Source organism: Neoarius graeffei, chromosome 19 (genome assembly GCF_027579695.1).
Source record: "Neoarius graeffei isolate fNeoGra1 chromosome 19, fNeoGra1.pri, whole genome shotgun sequence".
In the NCBI taxonomy this organism is placed as follows: domain Eukaryota; kingdom Metazoa; phylum Chordata; class Actinopteri; order Siluriformes; family Ariidae; genus Neoarius; species Neoarius graeffei.
This window is the reverse complement of record NC_083587.1, coordinates 11,525,159-11,544,157: the sequence shown is the minus strand read 5'-3', so window position 1 is coordinate 11,544,157 and position 18,999 is coordinate 11,525,159. Positions and strand designations below refer to the sequence as shown.

At 43.2% G+C, this 18,999-nt stretch overlaps 2 protein-coding genes and 1 pseudogene across 2 annotated transcripts in view; 2 read left to right on the top strand and 1 right to left on the bottom strand.

Annotated features, from left to right (window-relative positions):
* LOC132867674 (zinc finger protein 585A-like) overlaps nt 1-18,999 on the bottom strand; it is a 1,308,017-nt gene that overhangs the window by 406,508 nt on the left and 882,510 nt on the right. The window lies entirely within an intron of this gene.
* The window catches only part of LOC132868064 (zinc finger protein 850-like), a 184,170-nt pseudogene that overhangs the window by 75,091 nt on the left and 90,080 nt on the right, over nt 1-18,999 (top strand).
* The window catches only part of LOC132867718 (histone-lysine N-methyltransferase PRDM7-like), a 92,905-nt gene that overhangs the window by 3,712 nt on the left and 70,194 nt on the right, over nt 1-18,999 (top strand). Inside the window, exon 2 of the mRNA XM_060900726.1 lies at nt 11,219-11,360. Within this exon, the coding sequence (XP_060756709.1) occupies nt 11,229-11,360 (132 nt within the window). The 5' untranslated portion in view covers nt 11,219-11,228. The remainder of the gene's footprint in view (nt 1-11,218; nt 11,361-18,999) is intronic.

The window sequence follows — 18,999 nt, the reverse complement described above, 5'->3', positions numbered from 1 at the left end:
ACAACGCTTTTTCTGAGATCCTGAGAAATCTCCTCTCTTCGTGCCATGATACACTTCCACAAACATGTATTGTGAAGATCAGACTTTGATAGATCCCTGTTCTTTAAATAAAACAGGGTGCCCACTCACACCTGATTGTCATCCCATTGATGGAAAACACCTGACTCTCATTTCACCTTCAAATTACCTGCTAATCCTGGAGGTTCACATACTTTTGCCACTCACAGATATGTAATATTGGATAATTTTCCTCAATAAATAAATGACCAAGTATAATATTTTTGTCTCATTTGTTTAACTGGGTTCTCTTTATCTACTTTTAGGACTTGTGTGAAAATCTGATGTTGTTTTAGGCCATATTTATGCAGAAATATAGAAAATTCTAAAGGGTTCACAAACTTTCAAGCACCACTGTATACAACCCTGCTTAGCCAATTCCATGTGTGTAGCTTATGAAGTCTTTCCTATAGTAGCCAGTACTCTTCTAAATGAAGAAATATATCAATACATAATAGTAAATAGAAAAAATATGATTTATGTAACAATAGATAGATGAGCATTGATACATGAATCCATGGGTTTAGAAGCTCAGGCGACAATTCCATATTTCAATGCAAAATCGCTAGCTGCTAAACTTGGTCTACACAGACTGTGCACTGAACCCATGCAAGCTCTCAGCCTGCTGGCGGATCCGTACGTGATGTCACAAATCTGGCTCCAGACTCCCTTGGGATTTTTCCAGACGCGTTTTATTTTAATTTTTTTCTGCTGTAGACAGATGGCCTTGTGCAAAATGACCCTTCTGAATGAGTGTGTAAAGGGACATACTTTCATATAAACAAACAAAAAACCCACGAAATTGGTCCAGGATATGCACTTTAAGGTCAAGGTCTTTGACAGCTATAGACCAAAGCCAGACTCTGCAGGCGAGAGCGGTTGCAATGGCCTCTTCATTCGGATTTATTGGAGATTCTTCAGATCCTCAGATAGTAATACATCTGACTGTGATAGTCCTGAAATTGGAGTGTGTGTACATGCTACTGCTATACACGTAAAACTGTATCAGTTCGAACCATCTGAAAGTGAATCCGATAGGAAAAAGATGGCGCCGCAAGAGTGGCAGCTAGTTGCAGTAGCTCAGAGTGTGTTTGTGTTTTGGTATGTTTTTGTACTTTTTCGTGTTTCTTTCTGCACTACTCTCAGTCGGAAGTGTGCTTCTAAGGATGTACTACTCGCGAGACTGCATTTGTATTTTTCTCTTTCTTTCTGGGGCTACTTAAATCGGCATCAGCGGACCCTTTTAGCCACGGCTCCATTGTTTACACTCAGGAGCAGCTGTTAGCACTGCGCAACACCAAGGTACTCCCCGTGGAAAGACCGGCGATCCCCGCGGAATTAAGGAGAAGGGGATGAAGAGCTGGATTGAAGTGCCGGGAGAAGAAAAGACACAGGGATGTGATTTTTCCGCGAATTCGCGGAATTCCGCTTTTTTCATCTCAAAACTTGAAAAAAAATTTTTTTCCGTCATTGAGATGAAACGAGCAGTGTTGCCAGATACTGCTGACGTTTTCCAGCCCAAAATATGTTCAAAACCCGCCGAAATGCACTTAAAACCACCCAATCTGGCAACTGCCCAGTCTGTTACAGAGCGATGGGCCAATCACGTACCTCGTTTCAAACGAGGTACGTGATTGGCCCATCGCTCTGTAACAACCAATAAACATGCTTGTTAGATAGCTGTACGCAAGCTCGCTTCAAACAAAGAGTTGAAAGATGGCATCCTCCGTGATCGAGCGTAAAGATGCAAATCGAGTTAAAGAAATCGACAGAATAGTGAAAAACAAGTTCCGCTGGGAATGGTTGGAGAAGGAGGTTGCTACAGATGTTGGACATAAGACTGAGACATTTGTTCAGCGATTTCGTTCTGAACACTGGAGTTATGAATATCCTTAAGTGAGTGAACACTGCAGTAAGTTGTGAATATCCTTAAGTGAGTGAACACTGGGGTTCTGAATATCCTTAAGTGAATGAACACTGTGGAGTTATGATTATCCTTTGGTGAGTGAACACTATAGAGTTATGTACTGGGTGCGATTTGCTGGGGGGGATGGTGGGGATCATCCCCCCCCCCCCGGGTTTTTATCTCTGCTGAAAAAAAATCCTCGGGGACAACCCCGTCAATAAAACAAACCAAAAAAAAAGTTGACATGACAGGCATGTTGTGACACAGTTTTCTATGGTCTACATTGCACTCACTTTCAAAATGACCCGAAGTGGCAGCTTTGATGTTCATGAACGTCTAGGGTTGCCAACCGTCCCGTATTGGGCGGGACATCCCGTTTTTTGGGTAATTTTAATTTGTCTCGTCAGGGACAGATCCTGCCCCTCACTCCAATGCTGTGGTGTAAATCGCGTAATTGCCGTGAGAAGCGCTATTACCGCGAGTCGCGGTCATCTGCGATTTAAAACCATTCACTGTTGCCATATCCTGAATTTTTAAGCTATACTGACAAAATAGGCATCAAATTAAACTAGAGCAGATGGTGCAGCCAGTGGATACAGCCTAACTGTTCGATAAGGATAGCAGATAGCTTAAAAAAAAACCTTCCGAAACAGGATAGACCTCAGCCTATAGTAGGGGAGCTTTTCTGCCTCACTCCTGCCTTTGTGATGTCTTTCTCTCTTCTTCTTCTGCTATGAAGCATTGCAGAAGGTTCTTAGGGTTTTCAAATGGACAATTAAGCAAATATCAGGGTTTTACAGCTACAGCAAATCATTTTCAGTTTATGACATTGCCTTCATAAATATGGCCTGATGAATTATTTGGCCAAAGTTTAAAAGAGAAAAATGAGACAATAATATTAGAATTGTTTATTTTGTATTAAGTTACTTAAAAATATCCATTAATTGGTCTATTAATTTTTAAAAGCTCTATTTTAGAAATGAATTTGTAGTGGCCTACATTTGAAACACTCACCTAAAGACGATTCGGTACTGTAACTATTTTGGGGCGCTGGGGTGCGTGTACAGGGCCTGTACCGGTACTTGTCCGCACCCGGAACAAAGTGTCCCTCATTTGGATATGAGAAAGTTGGCAACCCTATGAACATCTCCAGCAAATAGATAGATTGTAGATAATCAGAGTGTGAACGTGGATTTAGCGCCATGAATCACATCCTTACTGATGAGCGCAACAGAATGAATGTATCCACACTGAACAGCCTTCTTTTCCTCGCTGTCAATGGGCCAGACGTGCATTCCTTCCCTGCTGAGAAATTCGCAGAAATGTGGATTAAAGAAGGGCGAAACGCGGCGGATAGCGCACCGACGGGAAAGCAGAAAAGGCCACATGAACTGCGCCATCAGAGCAAACTGTTCATTTAGTATTCATGTATTTCAGTGATTTTTGAGTCACTGTCCATTTAATCCGGAGGGAGAGAAACATCACAGCAACGCGACAAGCAATGCGAACTTTGTTGTGTTAGTGTTCGTGTATTTAGTCAGAGAGATAGGAAGATGAATTTACTATCTCTGGTTTAGTGTTCGTTTTCATTTAGTGTTATTCATTTGATATCATCGGATGTTATTGAGCTGTTAGCCTGTTGTTACCTTAATTTTGTGACGTTTCATGATTAAAAAAAAAACATCCCCCCCTTCTGGTTTTTTGACAAATCGTACCCTGGTTATGTATATGAAGTTGACATTGCTAGAGTAGAAACTGCAGAAAAAAGTGACTGATATGCTGGAACTGGACATGGATGCTAGCATCTTTTTTCTTTGAGAGTTCCTGAAGACTTGTGGATGAATTCTTATGTTGCATCATGTTTGTTTGAAAAGGCACATTTAGGTATGTTCAACTTCTACAGTAATTGAAAGTATAAATTTTGTTTTTCCTTATATAATTTTCTATTTATTCTAATGCAGATGATTTAATTTAGAATGACATTTTTTATGTTTCATGTTTTGGCTTTTTGTCAGTTAAGAATCATTGAATTTACTATAGGGGCTCAGAGTTGCATGTTGACCATTAAATTGGCTTGAATTTGTTAATCATGACAAGTTTTTTTTTTTTTTTTTTCTTGTGTGTTTGCTTGCCATTTTAGTACAATTAAGTCAGAAAACCCCAGAACCCGGGGGCTTCGCGTCCCCCCACCAGGGCGCTGCCCTGGACCAGCTGGGGGCCTGCAGCCCCCAGACCCCCGGCTAAAATTTTCAGATAATTTCATCAGCCCCAAATCACATCCCTGAGTATAAACCATGCATACCATCTGTCATCATGGGAAATGTAAGATCTCTCCCTAATAAGATGGATGAGCTAACGGCGCTAACCAGGCTGCAGAAGGAGTACCGGGAGTGTAGCCTTATGTGCTTCACAGAGACTTGGCTAAATGAACTCTCACGTCACTCTGGACAGATTTCAACTCGTGAGAGCGGACAGGAAAGCCAAGAAGAGTGGTAAGAGGAAAGGAGTGGGTGTAGTGATGTTTGTAAATGACAGATGGTGTAACCCAGGGCACATCAGGGTAAAGGAGCAGTATTGCAGTAAAAACATTGAACTGCTAGCGGTTAGCATTTGGCCACATTACCTCCCGAGGGAATTCTTGCACATTATCGCGATAACTGTGTACATCCCCCCCCCCCCCCGGCGGCCGATGCTACTGCAGCCTGTGAGCTCTTACACACTACAGTGCCAAAACTTCAGACATCGCACCCCTAGTACCTGCTCCGGTGACTTTAATCATGCTTACCTGTCCTCCACTCTCCCAACCTTCACTCCACATGTGAAATGCCACACCAGAGACAATAGAACTTTGGATTTAATGTATGTGAACACCAAGGATGCATATAGTTCATCACCCCTCCCCCCGCTGGGCCGTTCTGACCACAATCTAGTTCACTTGTCCCCTACATACATACCTATGGTGAATAAACAACCACCCACCAAGAGGTATGTAAGGAGCTGATCTGAGGAGACCAGTATGGCACTGAGGGACTGCTTTGACACCACGGACTGGGATGTGTTGTGTGAACCTCACGGGGATGACACTGATAGCCTGACAACCTGCATCATGGATTGCATTAATTTCTGTGTTGAAAACACTGTACCAATCAGGAAGGTACGGTGTTTTCCCAACAATAAACCCTGGGTGACCTCTGAACTAAAAGCCCTATTAAATGAGGAGGGTTTTTAAATCTGGCAACAAGGAGGAGATGAGGAGGGTGCAGAGGGAGCTGAAGAGGGGGATAAGGAGAGGCAAGGACAGCTACAGGAGGAAGCTGGAGGAGCGCCTCAAGGGAAGCAACACCGGAGAGGTATGGAGAGGCCTGAAAACCATCTCTGGCCACACACAGGACAGTGGGAGGGGCCCTGTATCTGGGGGCCAGGACTGGGCAAATGAGTTGAATCTCTTTTTCAACAGATTTGACTGTGCCACCCACCCTCCCCCATGCACCATAGTCCTGACCTGTCTGTGATATCACTCCACCCCCCCATAATACCTCTGACACCAACAGCTCCCTCCTCACACCACATCACCCCCCCTCCGCTCCCTGCCAGACCAATCCACACACTCCACCCCCGACCTCACTCTACAGGAGTCACACCTCGGCTACACCCCTCGCCTCTCCATAACAGCTGATTCAGGTGTTGAAGGAGCTGAGGAGGATCAAGATGAGGAAAGCTGCTGGCCCTGATGGTATCAACTTCAGACTGCTTAAGGACTGTGCAGATCAGCTCTGTGGGATTCTTCTGTACGTTTTCAACCTGAGCCTCAGTCTGGAGAAAGTTCCAGTTCCCAAGACTGCGCACCCCAGGGAGCTCAACCACTTTCGGCCAGTAGCTTTAACGTCTCACCTGATGAAGATCATGGAGAGGATTGTTCTCTCCCACCTCTGACACCTGGTGAACAGCGAGATGGACCCCCTGCAGTTCGCATATCGACCGGGCATTGGTGTGGATGACGCTGTTATTTACCTGCTACACCGGTCACTTTTGCACCTGGAGGGCACTGGGAGCAATGTGAGAATCATGTTCTTTGACTTCTCCAGTACTTTCAACACAATCCAGCTATCACTGCTTAGGGGGAAGCTGGAGGGAGCTGGTGTCGACTGCCACCTGGCTGCATGGATCATTGACTACCTCATTAACAGGCCGCAGTATGTGAGGCTCTGTGACTGTGTGTCTGATGTGGTAGTCTGCAGCACAGGGGCTCCACAGGGTACAGTGCTCGCTCCTTTCCTCTTTACACTTTAGACATCTTTTTTTTTTTTTTTTTTTTTTAAAGATATTTTTTTGGGCTTTTTGCACCTTTATTGGATAGGACAGTGTAGAGACAGGAAATGAGCGGGAGAGAGAGACGGGAAGGGATCGGGAAATGACCTCGGGCCGGAATCGAACCCGGGTCGCCCGCATTCATGGTATGGCGCCTTAACCACCTGAGCCACGACGCCCCACACTTTACACATCTGACTTCAGCTACAACATGGACAGCTGCCACCTCCAGAAGTTCTCAGATGATACAGCCATCGTTGGACATGTGTCGGAGGGGGACGATCTGGAGTAGAGAGAGGTCATCACCAACTTTGTCACCTGGTGCAAACTGAACCACCTGCATCAATGCCAGCAAGACAAAGGAGGTGGTGATCGATTTCAGAAGGACGGTTCCTCAAATTGCACCAGTGAACATCCAGGGTTTGGACATTGAGATCGTGGAGGAGTACAAATACCTGGGTGTTCACCTCAACAACAAACTGGACTGGACTAACAACACAGATGTCCTGTACAAGAAGGACCAAAGTCATCTCCACCTGTTGAGAAGACTGAGGTCTTATGGTGTGTGCAGGACACTGCTTAGGACTTTTTATGACTGTGTGGTGGCATCAGTGATTTTTCTAAACTGTCGTCTGCTGGGGCTGTGGAAGTTCAGAGAGGGACAGGAAGAAACTTAATAAACTGGTCAGAAGGGCTGGCTCAGTCTTGGACTGTCGTCTGGACTCCATTGAGGTGGTGGGTGAGAGGAGGATGTTAGCCAAGCTGACCTCAATCATGGCTAACCCCTCTCACCCCCTACATGAGGCTGTGGGGGCTTTAAGCAGCTCTTTTAGTAGTAGACTGCTACACCCACGGTGTAAGAAGGAGAGATACCGCAGGTCATTCATACCTGCTGCTGTCAGACTGTATAACACCCACAACTTGGAATGTAGCACCAATAACCTGTTTGTCGTTATATTTGCACTACTTCACCACTACTACCTCTGCCATCTCTCCTCGATGCAATTATTATGTGCAATAATATAGGCCTTCAACTATTTTTATGCACATTTTTTATATATATATATATATATATATATATATATATATATATATATATATATATATAAAAATATATACACACACACAGAATCTACCTGTTATGTGCAATTTTTCCGAGCTTCTCAATAAGGCAATTTTTCTATACTTTTTCACGGTAGATAATAGCCCTCTGTATTTAATCTTTCGTTTGTCTAATTTTTATTTCAGTTTTATTTATCTGTATGACATTTTCTTGCTACTGTAACACGTGAATTTCCCCGATGTGGGATGAATAAAGTGAATCTAACACGTCGGCCACGGAGACCCTCACGTTACGAAATAAAGCCAGAGAACAAAGCTGTCTAGAGTAGGGATGTTAACCGATGACCGTTTGACCGATGGTTGACCGAATCAACATCATTTTTTGGGGGTGTCAGTTAAAAAATAAAAAATCAATTGTTTTGAAGCTGCCGATTTTGGAGTGGAGAACCTGGTATTCTGTGTTGTAAATGCTTGGGGCATGCCATGCGGTGTAAGGACGACAGCTGACAAATCAGAAACACCCATTCAGTCATGTCCCGCCTTCCCGCCCCAGTTGAAGACAGCTGCCACTCGGCGAAAGAAAAGTCTCAGTGTTGGATTACATTTTACTACGATGTTAACCAGGTACGTAACATCAAGGAAATTCTTGACTATCAAAGAAACAAGAACATGGCGCATGAATGAAGTCGATGGTTGATTAGTCTGGTGAATATTAATGTCAATGTAGTAATGCACAAGATCTGAACTAAAACCTGGTTACTCACTGATGTTACTAATGGCCCTTTTCCACTACCCTTTTTCAGCTCACTTCAGCTCGCTTCAGCTCACTTCAGCCCGACACGGCTCGCGTTTCGACTACCAAAAAACAGCACGACTCGGCTCGCTTCAGCCCTGCTTAGCCCCTAAAACTCGCACCGTTTTGGAGTGGGGCTGAAGCGAGCCAAACCATGCCGAGTGAGGCTGGGGGCGTGAGCAGACATTCCCCTGTGCACTGATTGGTGAGGAGGAGTGTCCTCACATGCCCACACACGCCCCGCGAGCACGCTGGGATCTGTAAACACCGTAAACCCGGAAGAAGAATAATTACGAGAATTATGAAGCCTTATGCGCCTCGCCTCATCTATACGCTCTTGCCAGTATCTGTTGGCGTTGTCGGTGACAACAAGCCACAGCACCAAGACCAGCAACACTAACGACTCCATGTCCTCCATGTTTATTGTTTACTATTCGGGTCGTGAGACTACCGCTTAAAAGCTCACTGATATCACTGTTTGCGCTGCTTAACGACATCACGTGACGTCCACCCACTTTCGCTAACTCCACCCAATGTGTCCACCCACTTCCAGCCAGCACGGTTCAGCGCGGTTGTAGTCGAAATGCAACTCCAACAGCCCCGCTCAGCTCGACTCAGCACGGCACGGCTCAGCCGCGTTTGTAGTGGAAAAGCGGCATTAGCATCAGACAGTTGCTATATTAGCTTAGCAGCTAATCAGCTCAGCTCCAGCTATCCCATTCCCAGTGGCTGTGCACAATTAGCAGCCATGTAACCGTAATACCAGTAGCTGGAAAACAATTGCAGTATGAGGTCTGTGTCTCACTTCGAAGAAAAGTGCCTAGTTCGTAGCAGTATGCAATATCAACACACAGCCTGCTGCAGTTAACTGTAAACGCCAGGGGCCGTATTGCTAAAACGTCCTATCTTCAATGAAAAGTTAAGATGGGACAAGTGTATGATAGGATTGTTTTCAATAGACTACTCAATGCAAGCGCTGGTAGCGACTGAGCTAAAGCTTGCCACTTAGAAAATGACGGCAATTTATTGAGAACATGTTCACAATAAGCTGTCTCTAAGCTGGAGCCATTTGTCCTCCGCTCCAATACAAACCCCTCGACATCAGTGCCGCGTTTGACTAAATGTTTCGCGCTGTAGAAAAGGTAATGTGAGTGGAGGGCAGCGACTGGGACTGAATGTGCGGATGTTCGCGGTTAGATTTAGAATAGATTCTAATAATTCCAATTCTAGAATTTTAAACTCCTAGGTTAACTGACTTTAACCAGCTAATGAGGCTCGGTGGTCAGTCAAGATTTTTTTTTTTAGTTTTCGCCATCCCTAGTCTAGAGAACTGGATGGAATTGAACTGACAGTCTTATGTGACTCTCATTAAAACAGGATAGGTGTTATAAATTATACAACATACATGCATGTATTTTCACTGAAAACGTAAAAGGCTAATTAAATAATGAGATGGACTGAGACAATCACATTCTGAAGCAAATTAAATAATCTTATACCGGTAACTTAAACACAAAATACAAGTTACATGGATTAATCTAAATGCAGGTAAACATGTTGTAATGAGAGTCGGCGCTTAACCATCTGTGCTCTCGCTTCATGAAGGCCGATCATTTCAAAACAATCTGACTTTCAGTTCTTTGTTCATTCGCTTCTTCCACACAAGGGTAAGAGACTGCTGCTGAGGCAAGTATATCCAGTGGAGAAATCTGACGACTGGTCCACTCATTCTCCGTTTTCTCCATGCTGAGTACTCCGCTATTACTGCTCGGCTCACACTTCGGGAGAACTGGTGCAACTGAACTTGCTTTCCTTTTCCTTTAATTGTTGGTACTGCGCCCTCTTTCAATACAGGCTTATAGCCAACACTCCTCAACAGATCAGAGGTTTCGTACAAGTCATCAGTAAAATGTGCCCGTGAATTTCTCGCAAAACGCGTCCAAATCATTGCCTTTTGAACATTCTTGGGCCATGAATGCAACATAAATCCACCTTCTGTTGTGTTGCTGCACCTGCCAGCAACACATCTACGTGGCATAGTGATAAATTAGCTCAAAATGGAGGATTAAAGTTGCAGTCAGCTCGGTGTTTTAGTATAGTGAAAATGGCGATGAGCCCGATAGCCTTCCTGCTGTGATGTCACGGATGTCAAGGTCATTCACTCAGACCGCTACCTATATGAATCTTTTTAATCGTAAAAATGACCGTTTTAGATTTATTGTTAATGCTTAAAGATCATGGGGAACGGTTTTCAATTTATGCACATTTGAAACTTTTATATGTATAAAAAAAAACTCTGTAATTTTCTTCTGGTCCCAAGAAATATTGTTAATAAGTAATAATTAAAATAAGTTAGTGCAGGTTGCAGCGAATTTCTGTTCAGTAATTTTCGTGACCACTTGGCGCATGTCACTCAAGACAAACCGCTTGAGTTGAGTCCACTTCCGTTGACTTGCATTGCCGTTTGGCTTGAGTGCATACGTGCATTCGGGAATTTCCAAAGAAAAACCATGCCTTATTGTTGTGCAGTGAACTGTAACAATGGGACTGGTTCAGGAAGAAGTTTTTACTTTTTTTTGAGACAGGAGAAGAGGCGGAGCAAGAGGATTGGCTTTTTCCGAAAAAGGAAAAGAGGCAGAGTGAGTCAAGTCAAGTTTATTTGTATAGCGCTTTTAACAATAAACATTGTCGCAAAGCAGCTTTACAGAATTTGAACGACTTAAAACATGAGCTAGTTTTATCCCTAATCTATTCAGTGAGCAAGCCTATGGCAACAGTGGCAAGGAAAAACTCCCTCAGACGACATGAGGAAGAAACCTCGAGAGGAACCAGACTCAAAAGGGAACCCATCCTCATTTGCGCAGCAACAGACAACATGACTGACATTTAATAGTTTTAACATGACGTCAGTTTCGTTGATGTTATAAACTCTTCATTGATGGAAACTTGAGTGCAAAATTGTTCATGACAACTGCAGTCCCAAAGTTAGCAAGTCAACTGTAGTCCTCAGCCAGAAAAGCATTACTGTAAGTACTGTAAGAGCATCCTCCAGGTGTGACTTTCAACTGTCCACATGGGGCTGTCCTCCACAGGAGCGATGCAATGAGACTCCAACCAGACACAGAGCACCAGGATGGATCAGGCAGGTGCAAGGAGCAGAAGAGGTTCAGCATCTCGATCCCAGGACTGACATGTAACTCAGAGGAACATATTGAGGAGAGAGAAAAAACGCAGGTTGTTAGATATGCCCAATGTCACTTAGGAATGTCACTCATGTCACAATGTCACTCATTTTGCACTGAGTACAAGCAGGGACTCCGGCAACTAACTATGACAGCATAACTAAAAGGGGAGAGCCAGAAGTTAACACAGGCATGAGGGAGCCCCGGGACATAAAGCAGCAGCCACTACACCATCAAATTTGAGTGAGCGAGCGAGCGAGTGGGGGACTGACAGCATCCATACATCCCAGTTTACCAAAACACTGTCTGAGGACCCTCCAGATCTACACCTTTACCTCAAACACCATTACCAAAAGGCTTGACTAAACAGATATGTTTTCAGCCTAGACTTAAACACTGAGATTGTGTCTGATTCCCAAACACTACTTGGAAGGCTGTTCCATAACTGTGGGGCTTTGTAAGAAAAGGCTCTGCCCCCTGATGTAGCCTTCACTATACGAGGTACCAGCAGATAGCCTGCACCTTTTGATCCAAGTAGGTGTGGCAGGTCATGGAGGACCAGAAGTTCACTCAGGTACTGTGGTGCGAGACCATTCAGAGCTTTAAAGGTCAATAGTAGTGTTTTATAATCAATACGAAATTTGATTGGGAGCCAATGCAGTGTGGATAAGACAGAGGTGATGTGGTCATATTTTCTTGCTCTAGTAAGGACTCTTGTTGCTGCATTTTGAGCTCACTGGAGCTTGATTATGCACTTCTTGGAACATCCAGACAGTAAGGCTTTACAATAATCCAACCTGGAGGTAACAAAAGCTTGAGCTAGTTTTTCTGCATCATGTGGTGACATTAAATTTCTTATCTTGGCAGTATTGCTGAGATGAAAGAAAGCTATCTGGGTAAATGTTAATGTGGGTTTCGAATGAAAGACTGGGGTCAATAATCACCCCGAGGTCTTTTACTGCTGCACGTGAAGAAACAGAAAGGCCAGCCAGAGTTACTGTGGAATCAGAAAACTTACTTCTAGCTGCATGTGGTCCAATTACAAGTACTTCAGTCTTGTCAGAGTTAAGCAGAAGGAAGTTAATAAGCATCCAGTGTCCAATGTCCTTCACACATTCCTCAGTTCTATTAAGCTGGTGTCTCTCATCAGGTTTTGCAGAAACATACAGCTGTGTGTCCTCAGCATAACAGTGGAAAATATCATCATCCAGAGGTAACGTACGTACATACATACATACATACATACATACATACATACAAAAAGGCAGTGGACCCAAGACAAAATCTTGTGGAACACCAAACTTTACTTCAGTATGTCTAGAAAAATCACCATTTACATCAACATACTGATAGCGATCAGTTAAATAAGACCTAAGCCAGGAGCGGGCCGTTCCCTTAACTCCCACAACATTTTCTAGTCTATCGCAAACGGTGTTTTCCCCAGAAAAAAAACTTAAAGCCCTAAATTCTGGCATGATAAGACACAGACAATTGAGTGCCAATGGCGCGAAGTGAAACTAGAGTGGTTTCAAAAAATGTTTTGAAAATAGATGCTCTTAGGTGCATTTTCAGGGTCTCTGAGAAGTTTTAGATACATGATTTATAGGATAGATTTTACCAGTGTTTCAATGACTTCTGACCTAAATAGTATTAATGTATACACGTTTGAAATTTCACCTTAAAGTTCAATATGCAAGTTAAACTGTTATCGATTCCTTAGGTATATGATAGATTGAAAATCTACAGGATACCTTAATTATCTATGATCAAGTAGCATTGTAACAAAAATGTGCATGAAAATATGAACAGTTTGCTCCATCTTATGCAATCCTATGAAGAGAATCGATCATCATGACCTCCTGTTGATCGCAAAGGGATCAGAACCCAAGAACTGGCACTTTAAAATAAGTTGCTGTATTACTATAATGATTTAGAATGTTTCTGATGCAATTACCATATGTAAGATACACTGAAGATACTAAGATACACTGAAAAGAAAAGTAAGGCAACTGCATATTAAAATTTAAATTTTGGCACTTTATTAAATGGACTAGATTAAGATTAAAACATATTTAAAGGAAAAGAAAACTTAATTCATACATTTAAGTTTGCAGAAAGATTATGTACAACCCCAATTCCAAAAAAGTTGGGACAAAGTACAAATTATAAATAAAAACAGAATGCAATAATTTACAAATCTCAAAAACTGATATTGTATTCACAATAGAACATAACATACCGTAAAATACCAAATAATAGCCCGGGCGATTATTTGTCTCAATCACGTAAGAGACCCAGCGCGTATTAGAGACTAGGCGGCTATTTGGAACAGGCGATTAATTCCTTCTTCACAAATACCTTCCCCAAAATCTACCTCAAAACGGGGAAAAAAAATCATTCTCAGATAGGCCTACTTTTAACCAGTATAACTTAGTTTGTTTAGAGTTAGATTACAGATAGCACGGTGCCGACTTCGGGGAATTTTGAAGACGCAGAATGCATCTTCGCATGGCACAGTCGGGGTGGATAAAGGATAAATCACACACCTTTTCCTGTTAATGACTAGTTAAGCACATGCTTTACAAAATAATCAAGAAACCACACCATTGTCTGTGCGCAGCACTGTGATTTAATTACTCTGCAAAGTTATGGTCACTTGCTATCACCCTCACCCATGCAGCCTCCACCCTTTGCGCTTCGCGATGTCTGTCAATCTGAAATTGCATGGAGGGCGCGACGTTGAAGCAACATAATTAGGGTGCGAAGTGTCAAACCAAAGGGTTTTTTCTTATGCTGAAAAATAAGTGACCTGCAGTGGCTACATACTGTCATCTTGCATCACGTTTCTCTCCAAGACGTCTCCCTATTTGGCCGATATGAGCCTATTCCCCGAGTGAGTTGGTACGGTGGCTCGACCCCGTAGAAAACTTAAAGTTCGGATGAAAGTTAGTTGAATAGGTTACTGACTTGTAGGCCTACATGTTGCCTGCCTGATGCGTGCTTCTGCCCAACTTGCACGACAGATTACTTGTTGAAAAGGCCCCTTGGATTAGATTGGCCGCGAGCAGACTGAAATGCATGTTAGAACGCTCTCACCTTTTTTGTAAAGCGTCTTCCAGATCCGAATGGGTAAGGGCAAGTGAAATGGTATAAGGTCTTTAATAAAACTCAGTGTGTGCTTTGACGCATGCATTCGGCAATTTAGGTCGTTTAACAGAAGCAGCAGTCCAACCTTGGAAACCCGCAGTCCTCAATGTCACCACACACGCTGGCTTTCGTTGGGTATACCCAAAGGGGTGGCTAAGACATCTGTCAAAAGTTACGGAGTTGCATTCCTCAAGAAATATTACGGTAGACCAAGATTATAACATTGAAATGGCATGTTTATTATCACGTAACAAAATGTTGTAAACAGTATTATAGAAATAATTTCATTCATTCATATTGTTTCGGTAGAAAACTATGCAATGCAAAATCGTTTAAACACCAGAAAACCAGAAAAGTGCTGGGCCTCAAGATTCTAGATAGAACGTTCGGACGCTTTTTTTTTTTTTTTTTTTTTTAGACCCCGGCGAGTATTCGGAACCGGCCTTTATTTGTCACAACACACGCGTACACCCGGCCGTTAAAGGGAACTCGGCGGTTAATTGGAACTCGGCTATTATTTGGTATTTTACGGTAACATATAAAATGTCGAAAGTGAGATTTTGAAATTTAATGCCAAATATTGGCTCATTTGAAATTTCATGACAGCAACACATTTCAAAAAAGTTGGGACAGGGGCAATAAGAGGCTGGAAAAGTTCAAGGTACAAAAAAGGAACAGCTGGAGTACCAAATTGCAACTCATTAGGTTAATTGGCAATAGGTCATTAACATGACTGGGTATAAAAAGAGCATCTTTAGGGCTCGAAATTCGTACTTTTTTTTTTTTTTCACCAGCCAGCCGGACTAGTTACCTTCCAAAGTAACTAGCCAAACAGAAAATCAACGTGCCAAAATTTGTTCATGTATGAATTTTACTTCTGTCAAAAATAACACAAAAGAGAGTAGTTACCATTGTTCATGACTAATGTGCATTTATTTCAAGAACCGGAGTATTTTGATCAGGGGTGAAAATAACTTTTTTTTTTTTTTTCTTGCCGGAACTATTATTTTGAGTCATAGTGCGCCGAAAAATACACCTAATTATTTATTATTGTCTAACAGGCACACACGCAGTCTCGCTCTCCCTCGTACATTCCGTCATATGCACGATGCAGACATCAGTCTTGTGTTAATGTCTTGCTCGCTTGCTCTAGAGCAAGCGAGCAAGAGCGTGCACACGACATATCCAATTTGCGGGCATCAGGGAGCCACGATCAATATGCGGAAGACTCCCGGAACTTCCGGGAGACTTGGGATGTCTGTTATATGCATGCGCAGTAGCGAAAAAAACGACAGCCTGACCGTCCTGCCGATAAACACAGCGATTAACACAGACACGGCACGCGCTTAATATGTGGCGGCTTTAGTTGACGGTGTGTCTGAATCTTCGCTTCATATAAAAAAAAAAATTTTTTTTTTTCAACTAGCCAGCCGGGCTGGCTAGTGACAGGAATTACTTGCCAAATGACAAATTAAGTCGCCTCGGGCGACCGGACCACCGCGAATTTCGAGCCCTGATCCTTGGAGTGGCAGCGGCTCTCAGAAGTAAAGATGGGAAGAGGATCACCAATCCCCCTAATTCTGCGCCAACAAATAGTGGAGCAATATCAGAAAGGAGTTCGACAGTGTAAAATTGCAAAGTGTTTGAACATATCATCTACAGTTCATAATATCATCAAAAGATTCAGAGAATCTGGAAGAATCTGTGTGTAAGGGTCAAGGCCGGAAAACCAGACTGTGTGCTCATGATCTTCGGGCCCTTAGATGGCACTGCATCACATACAGGCATGCTTCTGTATTGGAAATCACAAAATGGGCTCAGGAATATTTCCAGAGAACATTATCTGTGAACGCAATTCACCATGCCATCCGCCGTTGCCAGCTAAAACTCTATAGTTCAAAGAAGCCGTATCTAAACATGATCCAGAAGCGCAGATGTCTTCTCTGGGCCAAGGCTCATTTAAAATGGACTGTGGCAAAGTGGAAAACTGTTCTGTGGTCAGACGAATCAAAATTTGAAGTTCTTTCTGGAAATCAGGGATGCCGTGTCATTCGGACTAAAGAGGAGAAGGACGACCCAAGTTGTTATCAGCGCTCAGTTCAGAAGCCTGCATCTCTGATGGTATGGGGTTGCATTAGTGCGTGTGGCATGGGCAGCTTACACATCTGGAAAGACACCATCAATGCTGAAAGGTATATCCAGGTTCTAGAGCAATATATGCTCCCATCCATACTACGTCTCTTTCAGGGAAGACCTTGCATTTTCCAACATGACAATACCAAACCACGTACTGCATCAATTACAGCAGGGATGGGCAACTTGCATGATAAAGAGGGCCACAATTTTTCATCACCACCACTAGAGGGCCACATGACCGCGCACTTCAACTAATCAGATATGAGAGAAATTACAAAAGAATTTTAAATCACAAAATATTTGTATATTCTTATGTCTGTATGTTTATTGAACCAACATACATTTATTTAATATTTTCCACACTGAAATGCATTTTTAACATAATGCTCGTCTTGTTAAATGACAAACACAAGTTTGTTTTAAAAGAAGCAAAGTGCAAAGGGCTCACATTCAATGAGGCACAAAACTAAAAAAAACAGCGGCCCAACATTAAGTGCAGTGCAACTCAATGAGATAGGCGCACAATAGACTGGATATCAATGTCAATCTTTGTGCATCCAATCCTCATCAAATGAAAGAGTATCATCCGTGAATCTGTTCCTCTCTTTTGACTTAATGTGCTTCATTGTTGAAAAGCTGCTCTCACAAATGTAAGTGCTCCCAAACATGCTGGCCATTGACAGAGCAAAATCTCTGAGGAGTGGAAAACGTGCCTCTGGTAGCAGTCTCCAAAATGAAACTCCCCTCTCGTTGCGCTTTGCTTGAAAATACGGATCTGACTGCAACTCGCAGAGTTCGAGCTGCAGTTCTGATGGTTGCTTGCTGACAGCAGCAGAGACGGGGTCCGTGAATAGTGTAATTCCTGGTTTCATCACATGAAAATCTTGGAAATGATCATTAAACTGCTCCTGCAATTTTTCGATGTCGGCCCTATACTTCTGAAGTAGTTTCTCGCACCTGGGGTTATCTTTTCGCATCTCCTCACAAGCGGGAAAGTGTGCCAAATTTGGACGATGGGAAGAAAATCCTTCTATGAATAGGTCAAGTTTACACTGGAATGTGGTTGTGTGCGCATACAATTGCAAACAGTTTGGTTTCTCCCCTGCAAGTGTGTGTTAAGGTGGTTGAGATGCGAGGTGGTGTCTGTCCAGAAAGGCCACGTCGCAAATAAACTGTGTGTCTTTGATTTTTCTGCAGTAGGTGCTTGTATCACCACTAACACTGTTCTCCAAGAACACTGGTAGTTCAGAGCGCAGCGCAAAAAAAACGCTCCAGACACTTCCCTCGACTCATCCATCTGATCTCAGCGTGCCTTTGTAAATCCCCATACGCGGCGTCCACTTCATCCAAAAAGGCAATGAGCCTCCTGTGACAGAGGGACCTGTCTCCCCCCCCCCCCCCCCCCCCATGAGATTTGTTACTTTAGTCACTAAATCCATAACGTGGCTAAAGTTCAGTGTCTTCGCGCAGAGGGCTTCCTGGAGAGATAAAATGCATGGCATGTTAAAATATTTTTGTCCTGCCATGTCAAACTCAGGCCTACATCTCAGTTAATATGAGGCTACTCACCTGATGTATGATACAGTGCAGTATAGGGCAGTTTACCCTGCTCTGTCGGAGGAGCCCTGCGAAACCTCTGTCTTCCCTGCATCGTGGGTACGCCATCCGTAACAACAGTTGACAGCTTATCAAAGCCACCATATCCACTTGCAACACTGTCAACGGCGTTGAATATATTGGTGCCCTTAGTCATATCATGCAGAGAAACCAATTTTAATAGCTCCTTGTGCACTTCAAATGAACTGTCAATAGTTCTCATAAAAATCTGTAGCTGGCTGACATCCATCACATCTGTACTCTCATCCAAAGCCAAGGAGACGTACTTGCAGTCATGCATGACTTTTCTCAGCTTAATTTTGACATGATCGGGAATGTCGCGTCACTGTGCGTCAGGACAAAGAGACAGTTTCAAAGTGTCCCATCTTATCGTCACCAAAAGCTTTGGCCATTTCCACGGCGCACACCTTGACAATTTCCCCATCTGACAATGGCTTCTTTGCTTTGGCAAGCTCAAGTGAAACAGCCTAAAAGGCTTTGAGTGCTGATTCCTGTGTAGTTGTGGCTCTGTTGTTGGTTTACTTTTGATTTGAGGTCGGCTACGACAGCGGCCCTTGCAGCTCCAGTGTACTTCTCATATTTAACTTTGTGCAAGGTGTTGTAGTGGCGATTTAAGTTGAAATCTTTCATGACTGCTATGGTTTCTAAGCAAACCAGACACATGAGTTTGCCTTTGAATTCTATGAAGAGACAATCTGCTTCCCATCTTGACTGAAAGGTATGGTTTTCTTGATCGAGTTGTCTTTTTTTTTTTTTGCACTCTCTCGTGTCTCTTCCTCGCTGAAGGGGGT